This window comes from Hippocampus guttulatus, chromosome 19 (genome assembly GCF_054856545.1).
Source record: "Hippocampus guttulatus isolate MCC_2025c chromosome 19, RoL_Hgut_1.0, whole genome shotgun sequence".
Lineage (NCBI taxonomy): Eukaryota > Metazoa > Chordata > Actinopteri > Syngnathiformes > Syngnathidae > Hippocampus > Hippocampus guttulatus.
Window position 1 is genome coordinate 5796430 of NC_141279.1, and position 24614 is coordinate 5821043.

At 45.7% G+C, this 24614-nt stretch overlaps 3 protein-coding genes across 8 annotated transcripts; 1 reads left to right on the forward strand and 2 right to left on the reverse strand.

Annotated features, from left to right (window-relative positions):
- The first annotated feature begins 132 nt into the window (after nucleotides 1–132).
- gucy2cb (guanylate cyclase 2Cb) lies at nucleotides 133–8834 on the forward strand. Its single transcript, XM_086137854.1, has 27 exons — nucleotides 133–1177; nucleotides 1639–1751; nucleotides 1912–1979; nucleotides 2059–2274; nucleotides 2606–2727; nucleotides 2807–2909; nucleotides 3016–3130; nucleotides 3262–3403; nucleotides 3567–3649; nucleotides 3735–3843; nucleotides 3998–4079; nucleotides 4175–4283; nucleotides 4379–4432; nucleotides 4507–4578; nucleotides 4661–4765; nucleotides 4952–5038; nucleotides 5318–5450; nucleotides 5512–5649; nucleotides 5717–5793; nucleotides 5950–6041; nucleotides 6147–6305; nucleotides 6443–6635; nucleotides 6755–6929; nucleotides 7051–7149; nucleotides 7301–7395; nucleotides 7503–7579; nucleotides 7645–8834. Exons 1-27 carry the CDS (start codon nucleotides 982–984, stop codon nucleotides 7844–7846), a joined length of 3216 nt encoding a protein of 1071 aa, XP_085993980.1. The 5' UTR covers nucleotides 133–981; the 3' UTR covers nucleotides 7847–8834.
- On the reverse strand, nucleotides 8261–19213 carry kctd17 (potassium channel tetramerization domain containing 17). Of its 6 annotated transcripts, none has more exons than XM_086137858.1 (7): nucleotides 18782–19209; nucleotides 14563–14671; nucleotides 13862–13953; nucleotides 13235–13330; nucleotides 11479–11604; nucleotides 10892–11022; nucleotides 8261–10113 (listed from the first exon to the last, which is right to left on the reverse strand). In XM_086137858.1, the coding sequence occupies exons 1-6, from the start codon at nucleotides 19109–19111 to the stop codon at nucleotides 10933–10935; spliced, it is 843 nt and encodes a 280-aa protein (XP_085993984.1). In that variant the 5' UTR covers nucleotides 19112–19209; the 3' UTR covers nucleotides 8261–10113; nucleotides 10892–10932. The 6 variants fall into 6 exon arrangements, with proteins under 6 accessions (XP_085993984.1, XP_085993983.1, XP_085993981.1 ...); XM_086137857.1 differs by having other exon boundaries at nucleotides 13235–13333; XM_086137855.1 differs by having other exon boundaries at nucleotides 13187–13333.
- A 786-nt stretch (nucleotides 19214–19999) lies between these two features.
- plbd1b (phospholipase B domain containing 1b) lies at nucleotides 20000–24216 on the reverse strand. Its single transcript, XM_086099250.1, has 10 exons — nucleotides 23987–24216; nucleotides 23644–23727; nucleotides 23367–23508; nucleotides 23148–23291; nucleotides 22811–22949; nucleotides 22029–22229; nucleotides 21796–21936; nucleotides 21499–21684; nucleotides 20890–20996; nucleotides 20000–20746 (listed from the first exon to the last, which is right to left on the reverse strand). The coding sequence occupies exons 1-10, from the start codon at nucleotides 24214–24216 to the stop codon at nucleotides 20570–20572; spliced, it is 1551 nt and encodes a 516-aa protein (XP_085955376.1). The 3' UTR covers nucleotides 20000–20569.
- Between the last annotated feature and the right edge of the window lie 398 nt (nucleotides 24217–24614).

Genomic DNA, 24614 nt, shown 5'->3' on the forward strand with positions numbered 1-24614 from the left:
CTCTTCCCGTCGTGTGCTTGCTTTCGCGGACACCAAGTGTTTTAAAGTTTCATCTGAGGAGAAATCATTGCTATGCATAATACAAAATAACATTGTGACACATTGAATGTCCAACACGTATGAAGCATGTGTGCTAAAATGAAGATAGTCACATGCCAGTTATGAGCAATACATATAACTCAGCACTTTATAGCGTACACAGTAACCCAGATCCATATTGAATGAAGTTAATTGGTCATTTACGGGGGTCCGTGAACACGTGCTGTGGCAACTTCAGGTGAGGGAGGTGGAGGAGCATGTTGCTGTTGTTTTGAATGAAATCAGTCTTGATAAAAACAGATACGGGCTTTCTGTTATTAATTAATCCATTCGTTTGTGGGCGCATACCTATATCGTAAAATACCACGTAACTTGCATCCGCGCAGTCGGACTTGGTTAAGTGAGGTCAGCATGTTTGGATGTTTGTTCATGGCCCGAATTGGATTTGCGCTTGCATGAGGCATCTTGTGTCTGGAGCCAGCTTCGCATTGGAAACGGAATCTGTTCTCCATTGCCACCCCCGTGTAAGAACAATACATTTGAAATCACTCCCCAAACCTGTATTTATGTCTTTATGCTTTTATCACAATGCTTCCAGGCAGAAGTTGTCGTCACCGTGCTTATCGTCTCCAATGTGACTGCGCGCCTGCCCGTGTTTGTGCTCATAATTCATGCAGACCTTGGCATGACGAGAGACGAGGTTATATGGTCTTCTTGGATCTCTGCTGGTTGTACATTAACAAGTCGGTGCGCGTGAAGTGTCGGTGAGAGACAGAGGAAGTGATTTTTTTTAAGAGACAGACGTTTCAGCAACTGATGAAGAGGTCAGGTGCTGGATCTGTTCTGTTATTTTTGCATTTTGAGATTGCCTGATTTGCACATTGGACCCGAAAGCCTTCATGGATTTTTATTTTTTAGTCTAAGAGGATTAATCCAACTAAAATGGCTTCAGGGGGATGGTTCTTGTGGTTGTGTACTTTTGCGACTCTCGTGGCATCCCATCATGGTATCAGACAGTGTTTAAGAGGCGTCTCAATGAACGTGATCCTCCTGGACGACGAAGAGTCTCCCTGGAGCTTAAAGTTTGTCCGGGGACAAATACTGAAAGCCTTGGAATCCGAGTCTGTGCAAGAAAACGGTAAGAAAACGCTTGAAACGTACACATTTGCTGTGCTCACTCCTCCCTTCTCATTTTTGATCTACAACCCCCCCCCCCCAAAAAAAAAGTATAAAAAATAAAACCGTATAAACAGCACAAATTCAATTCCCTCCTCTTATCCCGTTTTTTTGTGTGTCCTTGCTGTCAGGTGATGCAATGACTACCCATAAGTGATGATTACATGTTATTTGTCAGGTACATAAATCTTAAACTGACACGTTTATTTGTCCTGATGGACTCGTTATGCAAGTTGACCGTGGGACGCCACAGAAGCAGTGAAGTACACGAGCACAGTACCATTATCTATAAGGGTATTATTTATTGACAAGCTATTGCCTTTACTGCCCCCCACTCACCCACCGCCAAGTGATAAACTCAATGAAACAGTAACCACTTGTTTTCCCTTTCTATTTTCTTTGTTCCCACTCAACATATTAAAGACACAAAATTCAATCTGACGGTGAAATTTGGTGGTTTCAACACAACCTATTATCGAAAAAGAGGCTGCCACAGCAGCGCCTGTGAAGGAGTGGCCGAGCTGAAAAATCTTATGGTGAGTACATCTGAATCTATATTCAGATGACTGTCCGATTCATGGAGGTAGCAACAGTCAAGAATTATTAGCGTTAAATTTACTCAAATGACATCTTGGAGACCTGGAAAAGCTGAAATTTTATTTTTTTAAAAAAGCTCACTATGTGTTTTCTCTGCAGCAGTCAAACAGCCTGGGCTGTGCCGTGCTTGGCCCCACATGCACGTATGCCACTTTCCCCTTGGTCGAGTAAGTTCATCTCCAATCATCTCTCCAAGGATATCGTCTGTGCGCCATATTCACGTGCTCTTTCAACTCCCTGCGTCAGTGCTGAGAAGGGTCTAAAATTAAGCACGCCCATCCTCTCGGCTGGCAGCTTCGGACCCGCCTGTGACAACACGCTTAACCTGCAGCGCCTCCTGCCACCCGCCCGCAAAATCTCCGACTTTTTCGTCCACTTCTGGAAAGACGACAACGACATCAAGTCTGTGTGGGAGACAGCTTATGTGTACAAGTTACAGACTAACACAGAGGATTGTTTTTGGTGAGAGACCACATAGTATTTGTGATCTTTACGAATGCTTTTGAATTTTACGGTGCACCTCAAGGCTCTATACTCGACCCCCTGGTCGAAAGTTACCTCATTTATCGGCTTAATTAAGATCTATGGTTAGTAACTTGTGGATGTCTTATTCAGAGGCCAGCGCCAGTTCTCCAAATGACACCTGAGGCTGCAATTAATAATTTAACCCTATCATGCCCCTGGTAACCTGGCAACATGATCAGCTGTCCACTGTTGTAACCCCTGTCTCTGAAAGGGTTAATAACAAGAAGCATAATATTTGAAGAAATGATGGGAGTTGTCATTTTCACAGGTATATAAATGCACTGGAATCAGCCCCACACATGTTTGCTCAGAAGGTGAAAAGAACAATGCTGCGCAAACCGGAGGACCTCAAAAAAGTCCTGTCGTCGCCCAGGAACAGGACAAGCAACTGTAAGCCTTCCGTGGGACATGCGCCCGAAAGAATCCTACTCATCAGAATGAGATTTCGACTGCCTTTTTCTCTTCGCAGTGTTCATTATGTGCGGCTCTGTGAAGGATGTCGCGGAGGTGAAGAATCTCGCGAAAGAAGCGGACAGCAGTGAGATTCTCTTCATCTTGATCGATCTTTACAAGTCAGTCCTTTGATGTGGCGCGTCATGCACGCGTTGCGTTTAAAGCGTGACGCCCTTTGGTGCTGAAGCTCAATTTTAGTAACGCTCGCTTGCCTCTTTTCCGCAGTGATCAATACTACATCAACGCAACGTCTCACCCATCCATGAAGAATGTGTTGGTCCTCACCATGCCCAACACCAGGAATTACACGATCAACTCAGACCTCAAAAGCAACGGCACAGTAAGAACGCGCTATATTTCATCACTTTACTTCCTCGAAGGAGTATTTCAGGAGACTTTCGAGCAGGGAGGATTTATTTTTATGGTAGACTATCCAGAAATCAATCAAATGTGTTTCTCATCTTCACGCAGATGAACGACTACATGGCGGCGTACCACGACTCAGTGCTCCTGGTTGGTCGGGTGATTCGGGAAATAATTGCAAAACCTCACCCGGGAGCTAATCACATGCCATACGTGACTGTGAATTACCTTCGGAACACCTCATTTGATGGTAAGAAACCAAAATGTCTCGTGTGAGCCTCGCCGGTGTTATGGATGCGCATGCGTCGCTTCGAGTGCTCGCAAGCAACGATGTCGGAAAAGCGAGGGTGACATGATGAAGATGCGACTGCCACTTGGTTAGCGTTGACAACGTTCCTTGTCCTCTTGTTCAGGCATCGCCGGGAACTATCGGCTTGACAAGCAAGGGGACAGAGACGTGAACCTGTCCGTCATTTACACCACGAATGATGACAAGGTGCGGGCGTTTTCAAGAGCAACGTCGCCACATGATCTCATATTGTACGCCGAAATGAAGCTGAAGTACGTTGTTCTCTCCCCAGTATCGTATTTTATTCGAGTTTGACACAGAGCGCAACCTGACCATGCAAGTTGAGGACTACCCCTCCTTTGTCTGGGGGACAAGACTTCCGGATTTCAAACCGGATGAAGGTAGAGTCTGTGGCGTTTTGTATTTGCACACCGCAGAGCTGAAAAATACCAATCGCTAGCAACTTGCTATGCTAACGTAGCACGATCGGAACCTGAATACGTCTGTTACGGTCGAGAAACGGTAAACGTGTGATTGGCTCTTCTCCCCCACCAGAGGAGGCGTCACATAACATCATCGTCATCATCTTGAGTGTGATTGTGGTGGTGGTGGCCATCATTGCTTTCATCTTCTACAGGTGATCGAAGCTCTGTTTCAGTGCGCAGGCTCACGGAAATACTGGACAAACGTTGTGCTATATATGCAAGATATTTATATTGATCGCCTATCCAGACAGAACAGGAGAGATCGTCTCCTGAGGAAGCGGTGCTCCATTTCCCACATCCCCTCTGATCTTGTCACGCTGCTGGAGGACAACTCGCTCAACCAAGTCTATCTGAAGGTATTGAAACCCAAGCATCCAAAAAGAAATTCGGAAACCTCGCACCCGTGCGCTTTTCGGTGTCTTCAAGTGTCTTTCCTGTCATCTCCCATCAGATTGAAGAGAGGAAAAAGGTTTATAAGATTCGCCGTGCGCTCTATGATAAGAAGGTAGTTGAACAGATGAAGGACTTAAAACGTGTACGCAGTATCTGTCATTGATTATCGCCGCTGAATCTTTTCAGATTGTCATCCTGAAGGAGCTCAACCACTTGGACGGGAACTTCAACGAGACGCAGAAAGTGGAACTTCATGCGGTGAGGCGCACACTCGCGGGTGTGCAACTTTTCAATTTCTAAAAGAATCATCCCCCTCCCCCACCACCCCTTCTCTCTGCAGCTCCTGCAAATCGACTATTACAATCTCACCAAGTTCTACGGCACAGTGAAGTTCGATCAGGGCGTGTTTGGGGTCTTTGAGTACGGTGAGCGGGGGTCGCTTCGGGTAAGTATGAAGAGTTTATTTTGCATGCTTGCAATTGAGTTGCCTGAGAAGCTGCGTGTGAATGATGGTCGGATAATCAAAGAAGGCTTATTAGAAACTAAGTTACAAGCAGTTAAATGACAACACAATAAAGCCGATGTTGTTCAGTGAACTAAGAACGAGCTTATGTCCTTTTACTGGATCCAGTACGTGCTGAATGACAAGGTGTCCTATCCAGAAGAGACGTTCATGGACTGGGAGTTCAAGATCTCTGTCATGTATGACATTGCCAAGGTGACAACCCAAAACGATTGCACTTTTATTATTTTTTGGGGGGGGGGGGGATGAATGTAGTGGGTGGCAGTGACCCCAAATCACTTCAACAAAGTTCCTTGCACCAATGCGCAAGGTGGTGGCAAAGCTCTTTTTTTTTCTAAATGAAGCTCCTCAATTCAATTCAACGTCCTTGGCAACAACTTTGCAAAATGTTGCTGCAGGGCCTCCTTTTTGCCAGTAGATGGCGCCAAAGCTTTGAATCCAATCGCACTGCTCTGTGCTTATCCGTCGGTGCAGGGCATGTCCTACCTCCACGCCAGCGCCGTCCAAGTGCACGGACGCCTCAAGTCCACCAACTGCGTGGTGGACAACCGCATGGTGGTGAAGATCACAGATTTCGGCTGCAACTCTTTTCTCAACCCTGGCAGAGGTAAAAGCGCAATTGGATTGATTTTCTCATCATCCACGGGTAACCCGTGTAACCGTCGCAGACTTGTGGACGGCCCCCGAGCACTTGAGGAAGGAGGGCACCTCACAAAAAGGAGACGTGTACAGTTTCGCCATCATCGCTCAGGAGATCGTTCTCAGGAAATCAACCTTCTACACGGAATGCTGCTCGGACCGCGCAGGTGACACATCAGCAACTCGTCGGTATTCGCGATTTGTATTTATGGAAGAATTTGTATGTGTGCCCAGAAAAGTTATCGAGGGTCATCATGTCCTACTTCAGACCTGATCTGGACTTTGAGACGGCTACAGAAAAAGAACTTGAGGTAAAGCTGCTATCCTAGTGTGATTACACAGCGATTGCGTCATTACAACATACATGTTAAAAGCAATATTAAAAAATATTTATTGCCTCCATCAGGTAAAACGGCAACATTCCTTAATGTGGGATTCTTTTTTTTTTGTCCTCGATGTGCCTTTAGGTATACATGTTGATAAAAAGTTGTTGGGAGGAGGATGCTGAGAAAAGACCGGATTTCAAGAAGGTCGAAAGCTGTTTGGGCAAAATCATCAGGTAACTGTCACGTTTGTTGCCGTTATTAAAAAAAAAAGATAAAAAAAAGCTGGATAGTCGTTTATATCAATTCTATATTTCATTTTATCCCCCCCGTCCCCTCAGTAAAATTCACGACAAAGACAACGAGAGCTACCTGGACAACATGATACGTCGGCTGCAGATGTATTCCAAAAACCTGGAGCACCTGGTGGGCGAGAGAACGGCTCTTTACAAAATGGAGAGGGACCGCGCGGACTGCCTCAACTTCATGCTTCTTCCACGGTGTCTTAAATTCACTTCTATTTCACCTTAAATTTCGCATCGTTACCCCCCCCCCCCCCCAAACGAGCTACTCACGTGGAAGAACCTCTTCCCGCTGATCCCTGAACGTGTTTCATTTTTTTTTGGCGGGTGGGCAGCCCTGTGGTGAAGAGCCTGAAGGAGACGGGCGTAGTGGAGCCGGAGCTGTACGACGAGGTGACCATTTATTTCAGCGACATTGTGGGCTTTACCACGCTGTGCCAGTACAGCACGCCCATGGAGGTGGTGGACATGCTCAACGACATCTACAAGGGCTTCGACAGCATCCTGGACCACCACGACGTCTACAAGGTACAACAATGGCTGATGTGTGGCATCGTATACACTCATTGCAGTATATTTTTTTGGGGGGGGGGCGGTCGGGGCATACAGCTCATGTATTGCTCATCGGTTCTCCCACCAACTCTCAGGTGGAGACGATCGGCGACGCCTACATGGTGGCGTCCGGTCTACCGAACCGTAACGGGAACAGGCACGCGGTGGATATCTGCCGCATGGCCTTGGACATTTTGGCCTTCATGGGTAACTTCCAACTCAGACATCTGCCCGGAATCCCCGTGTGGATACGCATCGGCGTGCACTCAGGTATTTTGTTCCGATCTGCCGATTGCATTCGATTTTTCACATTTCTATCTATCTTGTCATGTTATCAGGTGACAAGGGTTAAATATGACTGCTCATGCTATCCCGTGTCATCGCGTCTCAGGTCTGTGCGCAGCAGGCGTGGTTGGTGTAAAGATGCCCAGATATTGTTTATTCGGGGACACGGTCAACACGGCGTCTCGAATGGAGTCGACGGGACACCGTGAGTGCGTTCCGAAATGAGCCAAGTGATTTATGTCGACATTAACGCAAGCACGCCGGTCGGGTTCCTGCTCCTGTGAAATTCGTCATCATCGATGTGCAATATCTCACGGGCTAATCTAATGAAACGATTCTGACATTTGGCGCCGCAGCCCTGCGGATCCACGTCAGTCAGCCGACTATTAATATCCTGACGAGGACAGACTGCAAGTTCGAGTACGAGTACAGAGGCGAAACCTATCTGAAGGTAACGGAAGAACACAAACTACAATCGCGGTTAACGGTCAGACGGGAGGGCGACGCATGCTGATTATTATCAAGTGACAGACTCAAAAGTTCACTTTTGTTTCTCAGGGTAAAGGAACAGAGACAACCTACTGGTTGACTGGCGAGACGGGTGAAGACTACGACCTCCCGACTCCACCTACGACGTACGCAAATCCCGTACCTCATCAACCTTAAATGCATCTTTATCCATCCCTTTTTGCTTTCCCAGGGAGAACTTCCAGCGGCTCCAGCAGGACCTTGCCCACATGATCCTGGCGTGCCTGGAGCGACGTTCCCGAGGATCCGTGCGCCGAAAGAGGCCACTCATGAGCTGGAGCCAAGATGAGGACAAGGGGCGGAGATCCGAAGCGGAACCCCCAGAATACTTGCATCTTGCCACTGTGGATAACACCCTGAGCACCTTCCTGTAGGACAAACATCATCATCATCATCATCAGGAAAAGACTTTTCAATATCCAAAATTGATCTCGTCTTTGTTTCCGTTGTATACTCAACTCCGATGTTGGGCACGACTCCATCCATCCATTTTCTATTGTGTTTGTCCTCATTAGGGTGACGTCCAGCTGACTTTGGGGGGAGGGAAAGGCACTTTGGATGACACTTTGGAGTGCTCGCCAATCAATCGCAGGGCACGTACAAAAGACAAGCATTCGATAGTCATTGACTGGGAACTCAACCCCTGCTGCCTGCAAAGTACAGGCGAGTGAAAAACACTGTTAGTGACACAACAGGAACATTTTTACAACTATATTATGACATTAGAAAGCAAAAGACAGTGTAGGTGCGATCAGGAGAGAGTAAAATGAGACGACACTTACAAAAAAAAAAAAAAAAGAGACATTTTATTTTTGTAGAGATGAGGAATTCATGAACATAAAATACAACCTTTTTTTTTCTCAAAATGCTTTTAACCCTTTTGAGGGACAGCGGTTACTACAGTGGACAGCTTGTCATGTCATCACGTTACAGGGTGCATGGCACGAGCCTCTCGATGATATTCGGATTAATATTGCCTTTGTTGGAGAAAAATCCACACTACCCCCCCCCCCCCCCCACTGTCAGCGGGCAAAGATTTTTTTTTTGTCTACTGCCGCTTGCTGCCAAACTGAAAATGACATCACAGTGCCGAAGGGTTCTCGGGTAACGACTGTCGCGGCTCACCTGTTTTCTTCATTTGGTGATTGTGACATTTGCAAAATGAGCCCCGAGGCACTGTGACGTCATTTGCGGTCGACGGGTAAAACGGCAGCTCCTTTCATATGCTACAAACACAACATTGGACGGAATAGCACGTTTAGACTTCGTGGGGGCAAGTCAAACGTATTTTTGTCAAGATGATTTCCCCTTTAAATACAATGAGGTTGCCCATTCCGATTAAATCCATTTTTGTTGAACGTACGTTCCGTCTTGGTTGTTATTGTACAGAAATAATGCATGGACTTGGAGAAATTCTACACATCAAATACAGCAGGAAACATTTCATGAGCGGTGAACAAAATCCCAAACAGGATGTGAGGATGTCACAAAAGTACCCTCGACATGCAAACGGTGGCGATTGTTAACAGGTGAATATGCTGCTCAAAACATCCCAGCATATCTTGCGCCGGATTTTGGATTGGATCAGTCAGATTTTAAAACGATTGCATATACAAAAAAATTAAATAATTTAAAGTCACCTGTCCAATTGATGAGCAACCCTTTCCAACAAAACGCAGATTTTTTTTGAGAAAAAAAACATTTCGAAAGAAACCTTGATAATAAATAAGACAAATATAAAAAAGACAACAAAAAAACCCCCAGCTCAAGCCCTCAACATCTCTATTTAGCACAAATATACAGCTGCATGTTTTTCTATACCCCCTGGGAAAAAAAATACAACTCCGTTGCAATCAAAACTTAACTCGGACTGTAAACTATGCACAAAGTGAATTCTAATAAGCAAATAAACACAACCATGACCATTTTGACATGTCAGTCTTTTGCCGCTTGAAAAAGGCACTGAATTTATCCCTGTTAAAAAAAAAATTGCTGAAGTTACTTTTTCCTTACCACCGATATGATTATCATCAGCTAAACATCTTATCCGAAACACAAATCCTGGTAATCCTGCTACAAGTGTATTGCGAGGACCTTAAAAGTTTCCAGAACATGCCGGATGGTCGTTTTATAAAAAGAGCCACTTGGCCCTCCGTGATACATTTCTAAACGAGAACTGCAATAACTGTCAAATACTATGAGGTGGCGCAAGTTCGCAGCCAATTGAAGGACTTTCGACCTACCTCGCGTAATGCACCATTTTGGATGTTCATTCTATGGCCGTTTCCGTGGCAACGTCATTGGGAGTTCATTGTGATGTGGTTCGGGTTATCTAAAATCTTTGGTCATGAACGTACTAAGCTGCACTACTTTCGACACACAAGCTGTTCCTTTTTCTAAGCTCCCTGGAAACTATATTCTGAGAATATTGCTGTACTCAATGAAATATGGGTTGTTTCGGTTCGTCCTCTTTTTTTAAAGTTGGTCAATTTATAATGCTACAAATCCATTTGCGGCAGCCGTCCGTCGGACGCCACATACGCACATACGCGTTCCAAGTACAGGATGTTGTTATGAGCCTAAATAATAATAACTTAGGTTCTTGTCATGTCTACATCCGGGAGCCGTGGATCTGGAAAAGCTGCGGGGACAAAACAAGACAATTAGCCGCTGGACTCGCATTCTCAATCGCAGTGCATCTTGGTGACTTAAAAGTGTCGTCCGGTTACCGCGGCAGCGATGACGATGAAAATGGGGACGTATGTGATGGCTGGGGGTGGGGGCAGGGTCAAACAAAAAACGCCCACATCTTAAAATATGTGCGCTCTTGTGTTTGCGCGTGCGGCAGCATTTATACACGGGGACGGGGAAGAACATACGGTGCAATAAAGGGTCAAGGATATTTCATGTCACAGCATCGGCAATTACAAGACACGAGTCGCCGCACTCCTTCGTCATCTGTAATGAAGGAACAGTGGGAGGGTGTGCACCCCCCCCCCCCCCCCGCTGTGTGCAGTCATGATGACAAGCTGCGTCGGAAGAAGACATTTTAATCTATTTTGAACAGGAAATCATATTTTGGGAATGAGATTTGAAGAAGAAATGATGATCGCTCTGACAAGGCGGCGGTAAAGCGCTATTTTGGTCCAAGTGGAACTCCTCATCAAATGTCAACACTGTTGCACTAAGATGCCACAAAAAGGGGGCAAAACACTATTTTGGTCAAACTGAAGCTCCTCGGTTGATTTATTGAGATGCAACCAAATCTGTATAACACTATTCATCACATCGTTTTTTTTTTAAAAATCCAAAACCCAATGCAGTGGCACGAAACACCCAGAACTGAACTGACATTGCACAGTCATACACACACACGAGACTAACCACAGCTCTTGGGACTCGCTAACATGTTTCCTCACCCTTTCTCAGACTCGCTCTGGAACAAAGGAACATGACTCCCTCATTCTCTAAGCCACTCATTCGCTGTGGTTTCTCTCCCTCCCTCTGCCTCCTCTTCCTTCGCTGCTTCCTCCTCCTGCGTCTCCGTCGGCTGCGGTCAGCAGGAAGGATGGAGGAAAAGGAGGTGGGGGGGGGTACAAAATGGATAGAAAATGAACAAAAACAAAAAAAATGAATGCGAATGAGTGCCAGTGAGCAGGCCGATATATATTGACACTATATATCAGTGTGAGAGAGAACGGTGAGGACAGCGAAACCAGAAGTGGAAGGTCACTTGAAGAGTGGTGTGTGAAAGATGAAGTGGATGACATTTGTAGGTGAGTGACATTTGAAGCTTTTCCAGTGGGGGGGGGTCGAAGGACAAATACAAACGCGGTAGACACTCACGTTATATGCAACAAGATGAGAAAACCCTTCAGTGGGATGCCATGTTTTTTTCTCTCCAAACAATGCAGTTGTGGAATTGTTGTGGACATGTTTTGACAGTTTCTCGGCACCGTCACAACATCCCACCCAGGCGCGTGCGTGTGAGAAAGTCGAGTTTCACCTTGGTTTTGTGGCTTTGCTCCGTAGCCAGCCCAGAACCGGGCGTGTGAAGCTCCTTGGAAACGACGCACAGAAACTCAGCCTGATCCTCGGTTCCGTAGCTGTACGACGAGCCGATGTTCACCATCTAGACTCGCGCGCGCACACAGAAAAGGGGGGGGGGGGGTTGATCAGTTGGAAGTAAAGCTCACCGAGGAAGCAAAAAAAAAAAACGGGAAAGAGGAGAGACTCTGGTGTTCATGCATGCTGGGTCGGGTCGGGGAGCGGACAGCCGGTTGTTGCACACTCAGCAGTGGACTGGACATGAAGCGTCTTTTACTGGTGCAACAGTACGCTCAATACGTTGGTCGCGATCGACCGGTAGCTCGCGAGCGGTGTTTAGTTAATAAAAAATAAACATTAAAAAAAAGTATAGTTTTTATGTTAGCGCACGCTGCATCCTTTGCATCCTACCAGTCTCACTTTCACAAAAAAAAAAGGTATTTTAAAAATTAAATAAAATTAAAAAGCGGATCGCCTTGAACCAACTGCGGCACGTGACCTGCATCACCGGAAGTTATTCGCGGTCAGCGGTCTGCAACTGCAGCTTGCGATCACAGCCGTATCCTTTATCGCTCTTATTATTCTCATTCAGACTTTGCTTCATGTACGATTCGGCGAGGGCGCAGGCGAATGGGAATCTGAAGTCCCGGGAGAAGCATTTAAAAGTTCAAAAGTGCATCCCATGCCACCGCGTCGGGTCTCCACTAAGGTAAGCAGCAGATTTGCTTTTGTGTCTAATTTACTTTTTCCTGTTTCGTTCATTTTAGGGGCCAATATGGCTCTTGCTCATTAGGGGCATGCATGTCAAAGTGCGCGCGTGTGCGGTAACGGGTCGATCACGGCAGTTTGGTTGATAGAAAAGTATAGATCTTTGGGCCAAAAAAAGTTGGGCACCCCTGACGCAAACATGAGACCAAGATGTGCAAAGCAAAGCTGTACTGTGCGCCTTTGAGCAAGGTGGCAAAGCGGGGAAGAGAAGTGGCTAAAAGTGATCCCCTGGCTTGATTTGCTGGTGGGAAGGAAGCATGTGAGCCACGAGCGTCAGGTGAATTTATAAAGCTGTGCACCTCAAGAGACAAGGTCAGCACCGACAGACAAACGGTACACCCCCCGCCCCCCTCACCGCGGTGAGAGAAAAATGTCATCATTTGTTACGTATCGCTAGATTCAAGCATAAACGGATGTCTCTTGTGTTGACAATCCAAAACTAGAATTTCTTTTTTATAGTGCAGTTAAAAAATAATAAAGCGAAGGTTGAAAACAGGAAATGTTGTGTTTCTATCGTCGGTATACCGTAACTTGCTAGCTGACACCAAACATCAGCAGACAGTGATTTTTGAAAACATCTCCAGTCAATTCAATGCATCTTAAGAAATGAATAAAAACCACAACTGTAAGGCTTCTTAATAGATGCAATTGTGGTTTGGGATCGTGGTCACTATCTGGGTTTCAAACCAAGCTCAGTCGGGGAGGGGGGGGGGGGGAGACTGTGTTCTACGGTATCATCTGCACTCAGCCCGACGCTTCCATGTAAACATTAAGCGGAGGCTACGTTATGCCTAAGGTTGAGTAAAGCTAATGGAAGTGCAGCAGGTAGGGCTCGGGTCGGGGGGGGGGGGGGGGGAGATCAAAGTTGAAGGGTCTGCAGCAGCGTGAGTCCAACCCACAGTCCAGAGTAGTCCAGTGCGGGGCTTTCTGCAGGCGCGCACGCTGACCTGCTCAAACTTCCAGCCGTCGGACATCGTGGAGACCATCTGGGTCAGCTCCTCCTCCTGGCACTGCAACACTCGATAGACGTGCTTAGGGGGAACCTGCTGGTCGGACGGGGAGGGGGTGGGGTGGGGGGGGGGCGGGGAACAGAGGATGAGACAGTTGCAATTTATTTTAATACCCTCATGGGGAACCAAAACGAACACAACGAGATAAGAGAAACTAATTGAACTGTCAGTAAATCAGCCTCCTCCATTTTTCAGATGAGCACGCCGCATGTGACCCCCCCAGGCGTGTACAGTTAGGTGCAGCACAACGCAACACAGGCAGAGTGGGAGTATGCCGGGGACGGCCGTGATTATATAAGTGTGAGTGCAACCACCCTGAAAAAGAAAAAAAAGAGAGAGAGACACACAGGCGGCCGCAGCATTCTCTTTCAAGAAGCGCAAAAATCTCCAGTCACGAACTGGGAATTCTTCCAGATGGTTGCCTTGATGGCAACGTGGGTGTAGATTAAAAAAAAAAAAAAAAAAAGTGCCATATAGTTGAAAAAAGCGTCTTCATCCAGAGTTCGACTTCTGATTGATTTCTTTGGTAAAGCTGTGATGGAAAAACATCAGTGTGGGCTGTACCTGCGTGGACTTGGAGTCCCTCTCGATGATCCGCTCCTTGATGAGTTTAATGAGCGGGGTGATGTTGTAGAACTCGGCCTCCTCCAGGACTCCTTGGAACAAAAGGAACGTTACAGGTCAGCTCGTGTGCGCCGACGGCGGCCGGCCTCCGAGCGTTCGGCCTCCGAGCGTTCGATTTCATTTTTCACAAATTTCACGCCCGAAATGAATGTGAACATCGGAAGTGGCATGGTACAAAGTCGATGTTATTCTTTTCCAGCCGAGTGTCTCCATAACACGGGTGTCAAAGTTAAGGCCCGCGGGCCAGATCTTGCCCACCACATCATTCTAGGTGGCCCGTGAAAGCAAATCAAAGATGTCAATTTTCATGATGTTTGCTAAAATCTCAACCAAAATTTCAAATTGTCATTTGTAATCAATAAGAGCGATACTGGAAGCATTTTCTTGTTACCAAACCCGTCATTACAGTAACGGTAACTTAAACAATAGGTGAATAAACCGTCATTCTTGACTTCTTTATATGGTTTCAGTCATAACGGCCCTCCAAGGGAAACGGTAACTAAAATCAGGCCCGTGACAAAAATGAGTTTGACACCCCTGCTCGAAAAGATGATCCTGTGGTGTTGAGTGGGTTAAGAGTGCTTTTTCCTCTCGACAAAAACGACCAGGCGCAGTCTATAAAGAGTCAAAAGTAGCGGCACCTTCTTCCGCTAGTTCCTTGTTGTAGACCAGTTTGCCGTGTCGCAGGTAGTTGAGGATGGGTCCGAAGTAGGTGGGGTCTCGGTCGATCACGTAGGCGCCCGTCTCATCCTGTTTTCGCATGAGAGAACCAGAAAATTTAGCACCGCCGTGAGCATTTGGGTGGCACAAAAATCGTCTACGGTCGCTCGCTCTTCAGATGTCATTTGTTTGACGAGGATAGGAATTTTAAGGAAGGGCGACATGGAAGGCTTTTAACGCACAAAAACTTTTGACTATCTCGGTGACGGACGAGGACACAAATGACGATGTGTCGGGAGAATATGGCCAGCTGCAGCATAATCACATCAGTATGTTTTGGGAGTGTGCGTCTGCAAGAGAAATCCACAATGTGAGCAGAAGGGCGGCGGTGGTGGTGGTGGTGGTGGTGGGGGGGGGGGGGCTGAAGACTTAACGTGACTCGCCAGTGTGAGCAGGAGCTTCCTGGTTGTGTCAGTTTCTTTAAAAAAAACAAAAAAAAGGTATGAGCTCGGGTGTCACTTTGTGTACGGAAACGTTTTACGTAACTCAGTCATTCTAAGCCTTTTTAGCCATGTTTCAATACACACTGTAAGACTGTGACCGCAAGATGTTGTTTTTCACCTCGACTGTACTGGAGAGGATATTAGTTCAGACAAGTAGATTATGACCCCCCCCCCCCCCCCCCCCCCCACCCCCCACGGAGAGGTTAAGTACACACACCCATTGGGAACTAACGCTGCGTTCTCTGAAAGGAATTGGCTACTTGGGCGTCATCACAGCCCGCCGGTGCACGAATGCATGGAAATGCTTTATCAAGTAATCGTATTGTGTGTGTGTGTGTTTTGTTTTTGTTTTTTTAAAGTAAACATGTCTCCCTGTGTGTTATATCATCCCACGACACAGATGAGGTGATAAAGCGAGTTCAGACTCGCGGCGGAATCCATAATTGGCAGAGCGCGACGTGCGAAACACTTCCAAGTCAACCGAAAAGGGGCGGGAAAAGGCAGAAATGCGCACGGGCACGGCTTTTTTTTTTCTTCAAATTGACCTCCGTGAGGTGCTGAAATCTTTAAATCGGCGTCCAATACGAAACACACACACAACCTATGTTGATGATGTGATTCTAATCTGCAATCCCTCAATCCTGTTACACCTTGATCATCGTCACATCATCCAAGTATCAAGATGGACATTAACTTCACCATGTAATTGGCTCATGGTAGCCCGGCAACGAATAGTAAAACGGATAAAAGCTAACGTAAAATGGGATTTAAAAAAAAAGAAAACACAATCCGCTCTTAAAAAAAAAAGGAATGAAATCATGCACCCTTGTAACCCGCTAACGTGGTAAACCGTCCACTGTCGTAACCGCCGTCCCTCAAAAGGCTTGACAAGCTTCGAGTTTGAAATGAGGTTTGTTTTTGCTGGTCTGTTTGGCGTAAAGGCGACAACTTGCATTCATAACAAAAATAGAAGCCGATGAAGAATGACTGTGTAAGCAAGTTGTCAAGCGAGCATAAACTTTGACATGATGTGGAATTAAAAACCTCTCCAGTGGCGAAGTGGCCCAGTGGGCCGAATAATTTGAAACGTATCCCATTCGGGGCTATTTTTACTCGATATGGGAAAAGTGATGTCGGAACAGAGCAGGCTAGCGGTTGGGGGGCAGGCAGTTAAATTTCGGAGGTTTGACTGCGACAAAAGAATTGTGCGTGCTAATCGTGAATAGAAAGGATTTGGAAGACGACCCCTGCGGAATCAAAAATGATTACTACCTCGCAATCTCCACATTGTGATCACTCAAGCCACTGAGACCAGAATTTGCTTGCAACATACCGATGATGCAATCAAACTACATTTCCGTTCCGGGCAAGCTGGCAACTGAACCGCTGCTCTGCATTTATTTGACAACCTCGACCTCAGTCAAACGTCACCCTGCACAGAAACCCAAGCGTGTCTCTCTTTACTATAAAAAAACGCAGCGCTTGTGCCACAGATGAGGAAACAACTCGAGTAATGACAGCCTGATATCGGATAAAACCACTCGGGCGTGACTCTCGAGCGGGGGAAAGCCCGCCATCTGATACTAAAGATACCTTCGATATCTAGAAACCATGTCCGACCTCGCCAATGACTTGTCTCGTGTTGGAGCAAATGTGATGGAGGCGACGAGCATGCGCTCGGGGGGACGGGTGGGGGGGGGGGGGGGGGACTGTTTGCCGCGTGGCTTCGATTAGAGTTAATTGACAATTCAATTTCGACAAATAGGACTTGGCTTCAGACAGAAAGCTCAAACATGTGCCAGCTGTGTTGCTCCCATTAAAAAAACAAAAAAAAAAACGCCGTACGTCATAGATGGCTCCCTTTTCACCTCTCATCGGGAAATAAATCTGCGCGCTAAGGTAAAGGCATCTATAAAGTTGACATTTACAGCAGAGTTTAAAAAAATGAAATGCAACAGCCAAAAAGCCGCCAAGCATCTCGACAGCGCCACAAAAAAAATAAGGAATTGATTTATTTTATGCGGAACAAAAAATAGCTTGAGTAGTGTCCAGAAAAAAAAAAAAAAGTACAAGTGACAGAGATTTACTTTGCAGTAGAAAAAAAATAGGGTTAATCATGCTTGAATCATGAATTGCAGGTTGCGATTTTCCGATTTACTGCGGGTCGGTCCGCCATGAATTTCTTTGCGATACTGCAAATTGCGTATCCCATGCGATCCGTTGTTTTAAGAAAAACAATGTGAAGGTAAACCGGACTATGTGGATTTATGTCGAAATGAACGCTGCAAATAAACGCCGCATTCGTTATTATCAAGCGTCTTTGTTTGACGTTGAATATGAAGATTCTGACCACCAATAATATGACACTGCAAAAAGTGCATTTTGTCATGTACTCCAAATGCCAGATGCAACCCCCCGCCCCCCATCCCCTATTGATGTTCAGTGGCATTTTGAAGAAGCATCCTCTCTTTCTATCGCACACGCTTATCAACATCTCAATGGCAGACGCAGAATAAAAAAAAGCAGCATCATTCCAAATGCATCCCATTTGTAATCTTTGGGAATGCCGCACTTGAAGAGGATGTCGCTCTCACTTTGCTGTCGAGCCACTGGGACTCTGCTGCCCCCCTCCCTCCACCCCCTGCAGAAGAGAAGGCACGTGTTCCTCCATCTGACTCCGGCTCCACTCACACCATGGAAGGATGCTGAGACACACACACATGCACTTCGCTCTGCATGGAGCATAGCATATAGGAGTGGATGTGATAAAATGGAGACAAAACACTTTTTATTTTTTTTTTTTACATTTGCCTCCTTATTTTTAAGCTCACTTACCGACTTAATTCTACATTGGCGAGCCATCGGCGCATTTATTTGATATCGTACTAGTGCGGTGAAAGTCCATGTACTCGTACTTTCTTTTGTCCTCATTTGTAAGACAATTCAGGGCAGTAGTCGAACGAAGATGGTTCACGAAACTCAATGCAACGGTTTATGTCATATAGTGATGGACCATATTCAGGATTTGCGTGTTTGTAATAAAATGAAGACTACGAGTACACTGAATTGTTATACTGGTGTGGAAAAAGAATGTACTAGCATATGAACAATTCAGTCCACTCGTTGGATATTGATTAAATAAATATAATACGTGGGTGGGCCTACCTGGGAGGGTGCAGCGCAATGCTAGGGGTGGTGCACGAGAACTGCAGAACATGCTTTTATTTGAATAATATGTAATTGCACATCCACTACAGTAGGAGGCAGTTAGTTGGTCTATTTTTTTCCCCTTTGTTCGTTTTCTCACCTATTTACAAAGCAGAGATGTACTTAGAAACAGCTTATAGACAAATGATAATGTTTATAGTCGTGGGAAGAGGAAGGAGAGCCAAGTATGTTCTTCAAATAATTGAGAAGCACTGTTTTACACACAAAAGACAATGAGAGCAAGTTTAATAGGACAGATTAGGACTTTCAGAGAGGTGTTTACGAAGTAGAATTTGACTACAGCGGTTATAACAGTGGTTATTATGGTAATTAGCCACATTGTAGGGACAATATTGCATTATGCAGGTGCGCCATGGGATTTTCTTTTGGGAGGGGGGGGGGGGTATAAAAAGTGCAGAATGGATCTTGGGTTGGTTTTAACGACCTGTATACGGTTAAGTGTGGACCGGGGTGTCCTGGTCGGGCTCACCGTGTCCGAGTGCAGGTCTTGCTGCTGGCACAGTCGGTACAGGAACGAAGTTTGCTCTTTTAGGAGCGTCTGCCTCGTCGTCAGGAATACGGTTCCGCCGACGTTCAGCCGAACCCATTTCCCATTATTTCCACCGCCGGGGTTGATGATCGAACCGTTACCGAGGCTATGCGACGTCTTCCCCCCGGGTTCGGTCGAGCTGGCCGGCGGGGAGGTCGCGGTCTCCCCCGCCTCGTTGTCTTTGTTATTGTTGTTATTATTGTTGTTGTTGTTGTGGTGGTGGCAGCCGTGGAGCGCAGGTTCCCACTCGTCGTCCGCCGTGGTTGCCATTTGGAAAAGGGCGCTTCTCCTCGCCGAGTGGAGCCCAGCGAGTTGGTGCCTCCGCGTTTTCTATCGCTTACCAACCCGCAGCGGTTCTAGGCGTGGCCTGGAAAGAGCCCGATGCATTTTGGTCTTGGTATTTTTTTTTTCCTTCTTTTCCTCTGCAGTTTGCAAGCTGTGCATTTGCAACTTTGCGCCTTCGGTTGAGAATCGGAACCTAATTCGAGTCGCAATTAGAGAAGCCATCAATACTGTTGAATCTCACGTACGTCATCTGCAATTCCGAATCCGCACGAAAACGTCAATGGAATGCACCACACTCGGCAGAGATGCCGAATATTCTATCGATTCATGTTTGCAGATTGCACCAGACGAGTTCTGCTGGTCGAACCTGGCTTTTAATTGATTATTTTTTGACTAACCATCAGAGGAAGGACAAATCCTTAATCATTGAGAGCCAATTTGTGGATTATCCAAGAACAAATCTAAAAGATGATCGGTTAAAGAAACTAATTTCGTTTTCCATCAGCCAGCACAACTGATTTTTAAGGTCCTGGGCAGATAACATTGACATGGCAGCACATGTCCGAAATATGATTGGATAAGAAAATCCAACATTACCATGTACACGTGCTGGAAGCACAATAGACTTTTGCCAGTAAATAAATCCAATTAAATTTGAAATTTAGGTCATAAATAGTTCTGATAGTGTTTATGACAGCAGAGAACAGTGTGAGTTCTTGGCTCCTCTTCAATGTACAGATTCAAAGCTCCTTGACTATGTTGCTCAACTGGGTATTCACTGTTGAGCGTCTTGCTCAACTTCAGGAGGAAGTGAAAATGAAACATGCAGGCAAAACAAAGGTGCTCTGCAAACAAAGTCAAAAACAAATTGACTTCAACGGTGCACATTAGTGTATTAAGCCTTTTGATTACAAACTGTGTACAAGAAGTACAACAGTCAGCATGTCTTATGAGATTCCTTGAGACTCTTTAAACAGAAGTGCATTGTTTGCCTGGATCGTCACAGACACAAAAAAAAAACAATCATGATTACCAGAGAGTCAAGATCGAAAATGAATGCAGGAATTATTCAACCACAATTGTTTGGCAAACCATAAAAGGAAAACCTTGGCCCAATGGTGCCGGGAGTAAAAGCCACATAGTGCGTCCTGTCCCATCAAGCGCTTCGTGTCAAACAAGCCCTGTGGTGATTTCACTGAGAGTTAAACATTAACATTTACGGGTGATGCCAGAGGAAAAGGTCAGTACTCCCCGCCTGTGGGGAATAACACTTTGCATTGTATCCAAAGACCCGCTCGACCCAATCTGCAAACAACCTGTGTCATTTCTCTTGGTGTCGAATGCCAATGAGCTAATTCTTGCACACAAAAACCCCCCGAACAAAACATGACATTGTTCCAATGTAGTTACAATTAAACATGACAGAGGTGATGGCAGGTGCGTTTAGGGTCGCTGGAGAGCGTGCTTCATAACGACAAAGGAAAAGTTGTACTTGAGAGGAAGACCCTCGTGCGTGGTGATGTTAAAGGAGCGCCATGAGAACGGTCGCAGACCCCCCTGCGTTGTAGGGCCGTTTATTGCTTCCGCGACCAGCCGGAGAGCCATCTGGTAGTCGGTCACCTGTGTCATGAGACAGGAGCGGTAAATCGGATGCAACAGGCAAGATGATGAACATCATGTTTTAACTCTGCTCCCCAAATCTCCCATCACGTCATTTTGAGTGAAGCGGCACAATCGACGGTCACAAAACCACATCGATTTACCTTCGTGTCATAACAACCAGCGGGGCGTGGTCTCCTTAGGCGCAGGTCGTTACGGCAACAAATGGTTTTGCACGGATGGCCCTTGGCATAAGGATCTCTTTTGTAGTCTGAAACACATCCGATGTAAGATACGCTTCTTGCAGCCACACAATTGGTTCCAGTTTCAAATTATTTGTTTTTTGTTTTTTTCAGCACCAGCTGGTGTGGAGGGCGTTCCTCTTCAGCCGTGCAACTGTGTGGTTTCAAATCAAGTATTTAAGGACTGCAAAATATGTCAAATTATGAACCTTGCTCACTGTTTATGTTCAAGTGTTGCGTTCGAGACCTCGAGTCGTTTTGCTCTTTTAGTTCCTGGTTTTGCAAGCATTGGAATTTTGTCATTTTAATTTTTTTTTTTTTTGTCGTGTAAATTGGACTCGTGTCATTTCATTTGTGTAAATGGTTGTTTGGCTATATGGTATGTGCCATATTTCAAGAAAATGAGAGGAGTCTACTTTGTTCACGCCCACAACGGCGCCTCTGCACCAGTGACAAAAATAGAGCCTATTGCGTCTTGACAAGTAAAGGTTCATTTTTGAACAAAATGAAAGATTATATCATTGCACTTACTGTTGTATCGCATGATGTGCTTGAGGGACTTGAGGTCAAACACCTTGGCCTGATCCCTGCGTAGGATTTTGGCTCTGGGACAAAGATCGTAAGAAAAGTCTTCGCCGTATCTCCTCCACATCGCATCGTACCCACTCAGGTTGTAGATGTCAACATGAAATGGAATGTTGTAGGATGGCCAGTATCCTGAAAGAGAAAAGAAAATCGTATCCAGATAAAGTGGGTAGGAAGCTCCATTTACTCTGACATTTTTAGCTGACTATTACTGTCATAAATGTGTGGATGTTTGTGTGTCACCTCCTCGTAAAGCTTGAGTCTGGTCCGTGTGGAGAACTTTCCCAGGGATCTGCTCCACAACAGTCAAACCTCCCGTCCTGATACTATGTCCAGGTGATACCTTACTCAGGTCCACCACCATGTACTGGCTGTTATACGTACCTGTGTTACGTAAGAAATGTGTCTTTATTCCCAGAATGAACATTTCGTTCAGCAAAATGAAGCTTGGTCACAACCATCGCTTTCGTTCTAACCCGAGTTGTATTTCGAGAAGATCTGCGCCCACTCCTCGCCACAGTGCGCCAGGCTGTTGGCCAGGCGTACTCTCTGCCAGGCCAACAGGCTGTGAGGGCTGAGCTGAGAAAACAAGGAGGCGTTGAAGACACTGATCGAGGTTTGAGTCAGAAGCAGGCCGCTACCGAGCAGGTAGAAGTCATCCAGAGATGTAAGGAGACCTGTGGAATGAGGAGGAAGATAATATGTAGCTTGCAGGCAATATGCAGTACTGTGATTTCGTTATTTGCAGGAAGTGGGCATCCCTGTTGTTGTATGCTAATGACAATTGTTATTTCACAATCCGATATTACATTCCGAAAGGGAGGTCGAACGCACGGCGAATCTGCTGGTCCTGCCCTGCCATTCGTTTTAAACAGTTGATGCTGTCATAAAGAAAGAAAGGATTCTCTTCATTGTAACAAAGTGAAGTCACATCCTTCCCGCTCTAAAAATAGCACAAGTTGTATTCGAATAGCAACAGAGCCTGTAAGAGGATTTTTCCTGACCTGGGCTCTGACAAATCTTTGCTGATGAAATGACTTAGCCTGCTCTGACCTGACTTTGAGGCAAAACGCTAGACATTGTGGCTGAGATTTGGATGCGGATGTGCACACGTTGCATGCCAGAGCAGAGGAATTACTTTGTAAGAGGGGAAGGTTCACAGTGGATTTGGTTCTGGATATCTTCTCTCAGAAAGACGTTGACCTGGAATAGTCAGTGTTTAATATGTGACTGTTAGTATTAAAGGTGAAATGTGTACCAGGGTAACTGCTGAATGACATTTTTCCAGTGGCCCCATGCGACACCCTGAAGTCCCAGTGTTTATAGATGCGCATGGTGGCCGCATAATTGTACCAGCTGGAGTGGCCCAACAGCAGATTCTCAAAGCCAGATGTCACCTGGGACGCAGAGAAGAAACGGTTGGGATGAAGCTACCTCATAATCTAGTCCCATTTCATTTTCTGGCGAAAACAATGATTTGTAGTTTGCATCTGGTAATGCTATTTTCTCATCGGGTAAGATTATCTTGCATTGGATCACAGGTATCCTCACTCTCATTTGCACTGCAAGCTTGTGCCAAGTGAACCCGGCCTGACCTTTATGAGAGCCGTGCAGTGGCCCATTCCAGGCATTCTGAAAGCAGTGGGCCGGGCAGAATCGTGGCGAGGTGTCAATGCAGGGACAAGGTCCAGGAGGTCACCGACACCATTCAGAAACTGAACAGCAAATGCAGACAGTGGCTGGGAAGGGAGAAGCGTGAGATAAGTATGATGACAGGGTGATAATTATCCCTAAAAAAAAAACACATGACACACATCGATGTGTTTGCCTCTGGCCCACTGTGCAGCTCCAGCGATTAGGCCGTCCAGTTGGGCTAGGATCAGTCCCAAATGTTTCCACAAGAAGTCACTGTTCTGTCTCAGCTTCACTTGCTCTCTGGCCCACTGGTGCTGTTTGCTGTGGATCAGACAACACCGTAGCCATGATTTACAAGGTTTGATGTAGGTTTGTTCAAATACTGGAAAAAAAACAGTCAACGCATTCATTTCTATTCATGTGATATGTAAATGTGAACTTCTACCAACACTTTACCTTAGGAATATTTTCAAGGGATTCAGAACCTTCTCATCCTTTATTAGCTGGAGATACATGTTGGAGTAATGATTAAACATCTGCCTGCAATAAAATAAAAGTTTAGACAAAAAACAATACAGTATGAATTTGCATTATTACTATGTGCTAGCATGATTATTCTGTTATTTCGCATGTGAAACAGTATATTTAGATTTACAATTAGGAATGCTATGTGATTGTTACACCTGTTCGTAATAAAAGAAATTTACTGTGTGGTGTTTAATACTTAAAAAGTGTTTTATTGGGGGGTTGGGGGGGGTTGTAGTGGGTTACACCATAAAAATTAATCCCATCCTCTGACCCGGCAGTGAAGTAGCCTTCTAGGTAGCCAGCCAGAAAGAATGTAGTCTCATCTCGCTGTTGGACACTTCCGTAACCAGCGCAAATCTCCAAGATGCTCCAACCAGTGAGGTGAAGGCTATCATTGAAGTAACCATACGCACCACCCTCTGTCTCCTTCACCCCCTCCTTCAGGATTACCCTTTTCTGGGCAGCATCCCAGTACACGGTGGCCTCCTGGAGGTCTGTCATTGTAAGAGGATGGTTCAGGGTCACAGGGTTGAGGTTGAATAACACACATTATGGAACAAATGTTATATAGCACTGTTACCGGCATTCAATTATTTAAATAACATGTTTCTGTGTTCTTCTTGCTTGACTTGTTTTGCTCCTGGAGGTCAATAAACATGTCTCAATGAGTATTGGGCCAAGTATGTAAGATATATAAAATATGCAAGCTCTGACATGTAAATTATTCTATTTAACAGAAAATATCCTTATGTAGTTATCAGAAGTATAATTAAGAGAAGAATTTAGATTTTACTTAATCTAACTGCAAATATCAATACTCACGCCAAGTGTGCACTGATGCAGCCAAAGCATTCAAAAGGATGCACAGTTCAATACCCTGTTGCTCCATTTTTGTTGAT

What these genes read in the sequence shown, in the direction of transcription:
- gucy2cb (XM_086137854.1), top strand. Translation starts at nt 982, where the DNA reads ATGGCTTCAGGGGGATGGTTCTTGTGGTTGTGTACTTTTGCGACTCTC. An exon ending in CGAGTCTGTGCAAGAAAACG is followed by an intron (nt 1,178 to 1,638) that starts GTAAGAAAACGC and finishes AACATATTAAAG; the next exon opens with ACACAAAATTCAATCTGACG. An exon ending in CTCCCGACTCCACCTACGAC is followed by an intron (nt 7,580 to 7,644) that starts GTACGCAAATCC and finishes TTGCTTTCCCAG; the next exon opens with GGAGAACTTCCAGCGGCTCC.
- kctd17 (XM_086137855.1), bottom strand. Translation starts at nt 19,111, where the DNA reads ATGGCAACCACGGCGGACGACGAGTGGGAACCTGCGCTCCACGGCTGC. An exon ending in GCACTGGACTACTCTGGACT is followed by an intron (nt 11,605 to 13,186) that starts GTGGGTTGGACT and finishes GCGCGAGTCTAG; the next exon opens with ATGGTGAACATCGGCTCGTC. An exon ending in AGCAAAGCCACAAAACCAAG is followed by an intron (nt 11,023 to 11,478) that starts GTGAAACTCGAC and finishes TGCTGACCGCAG; the next exon opens with CCGACGGAGACGCAGGAGGA.
- plbd1b (XM_086099250.1), bottom strand. Translation starts at nt 24,216, where the DNA reads ATGACAGACCTCCAGGAGGCCACCGTGTACTGGGATGCTGCCCAGAAA. An exon ending in CTTCTCGAAATACAACTCGG is followed by an intron (nt 21,937 to 22,028) that starts GTTAGAACGAAA and finishes TACGTAACACAG; the next exon opens with GTACGTATAACAGCCAGTAC. An exon ending in GACTCAAGCTTTACGAGGAG is followed by an intron (nt 21,685 to 21,795) that starts GTGACACACAAA and finishes TTTCTCTTTCAG; the next exon opens with GATACTGGCCATCCTACAAC.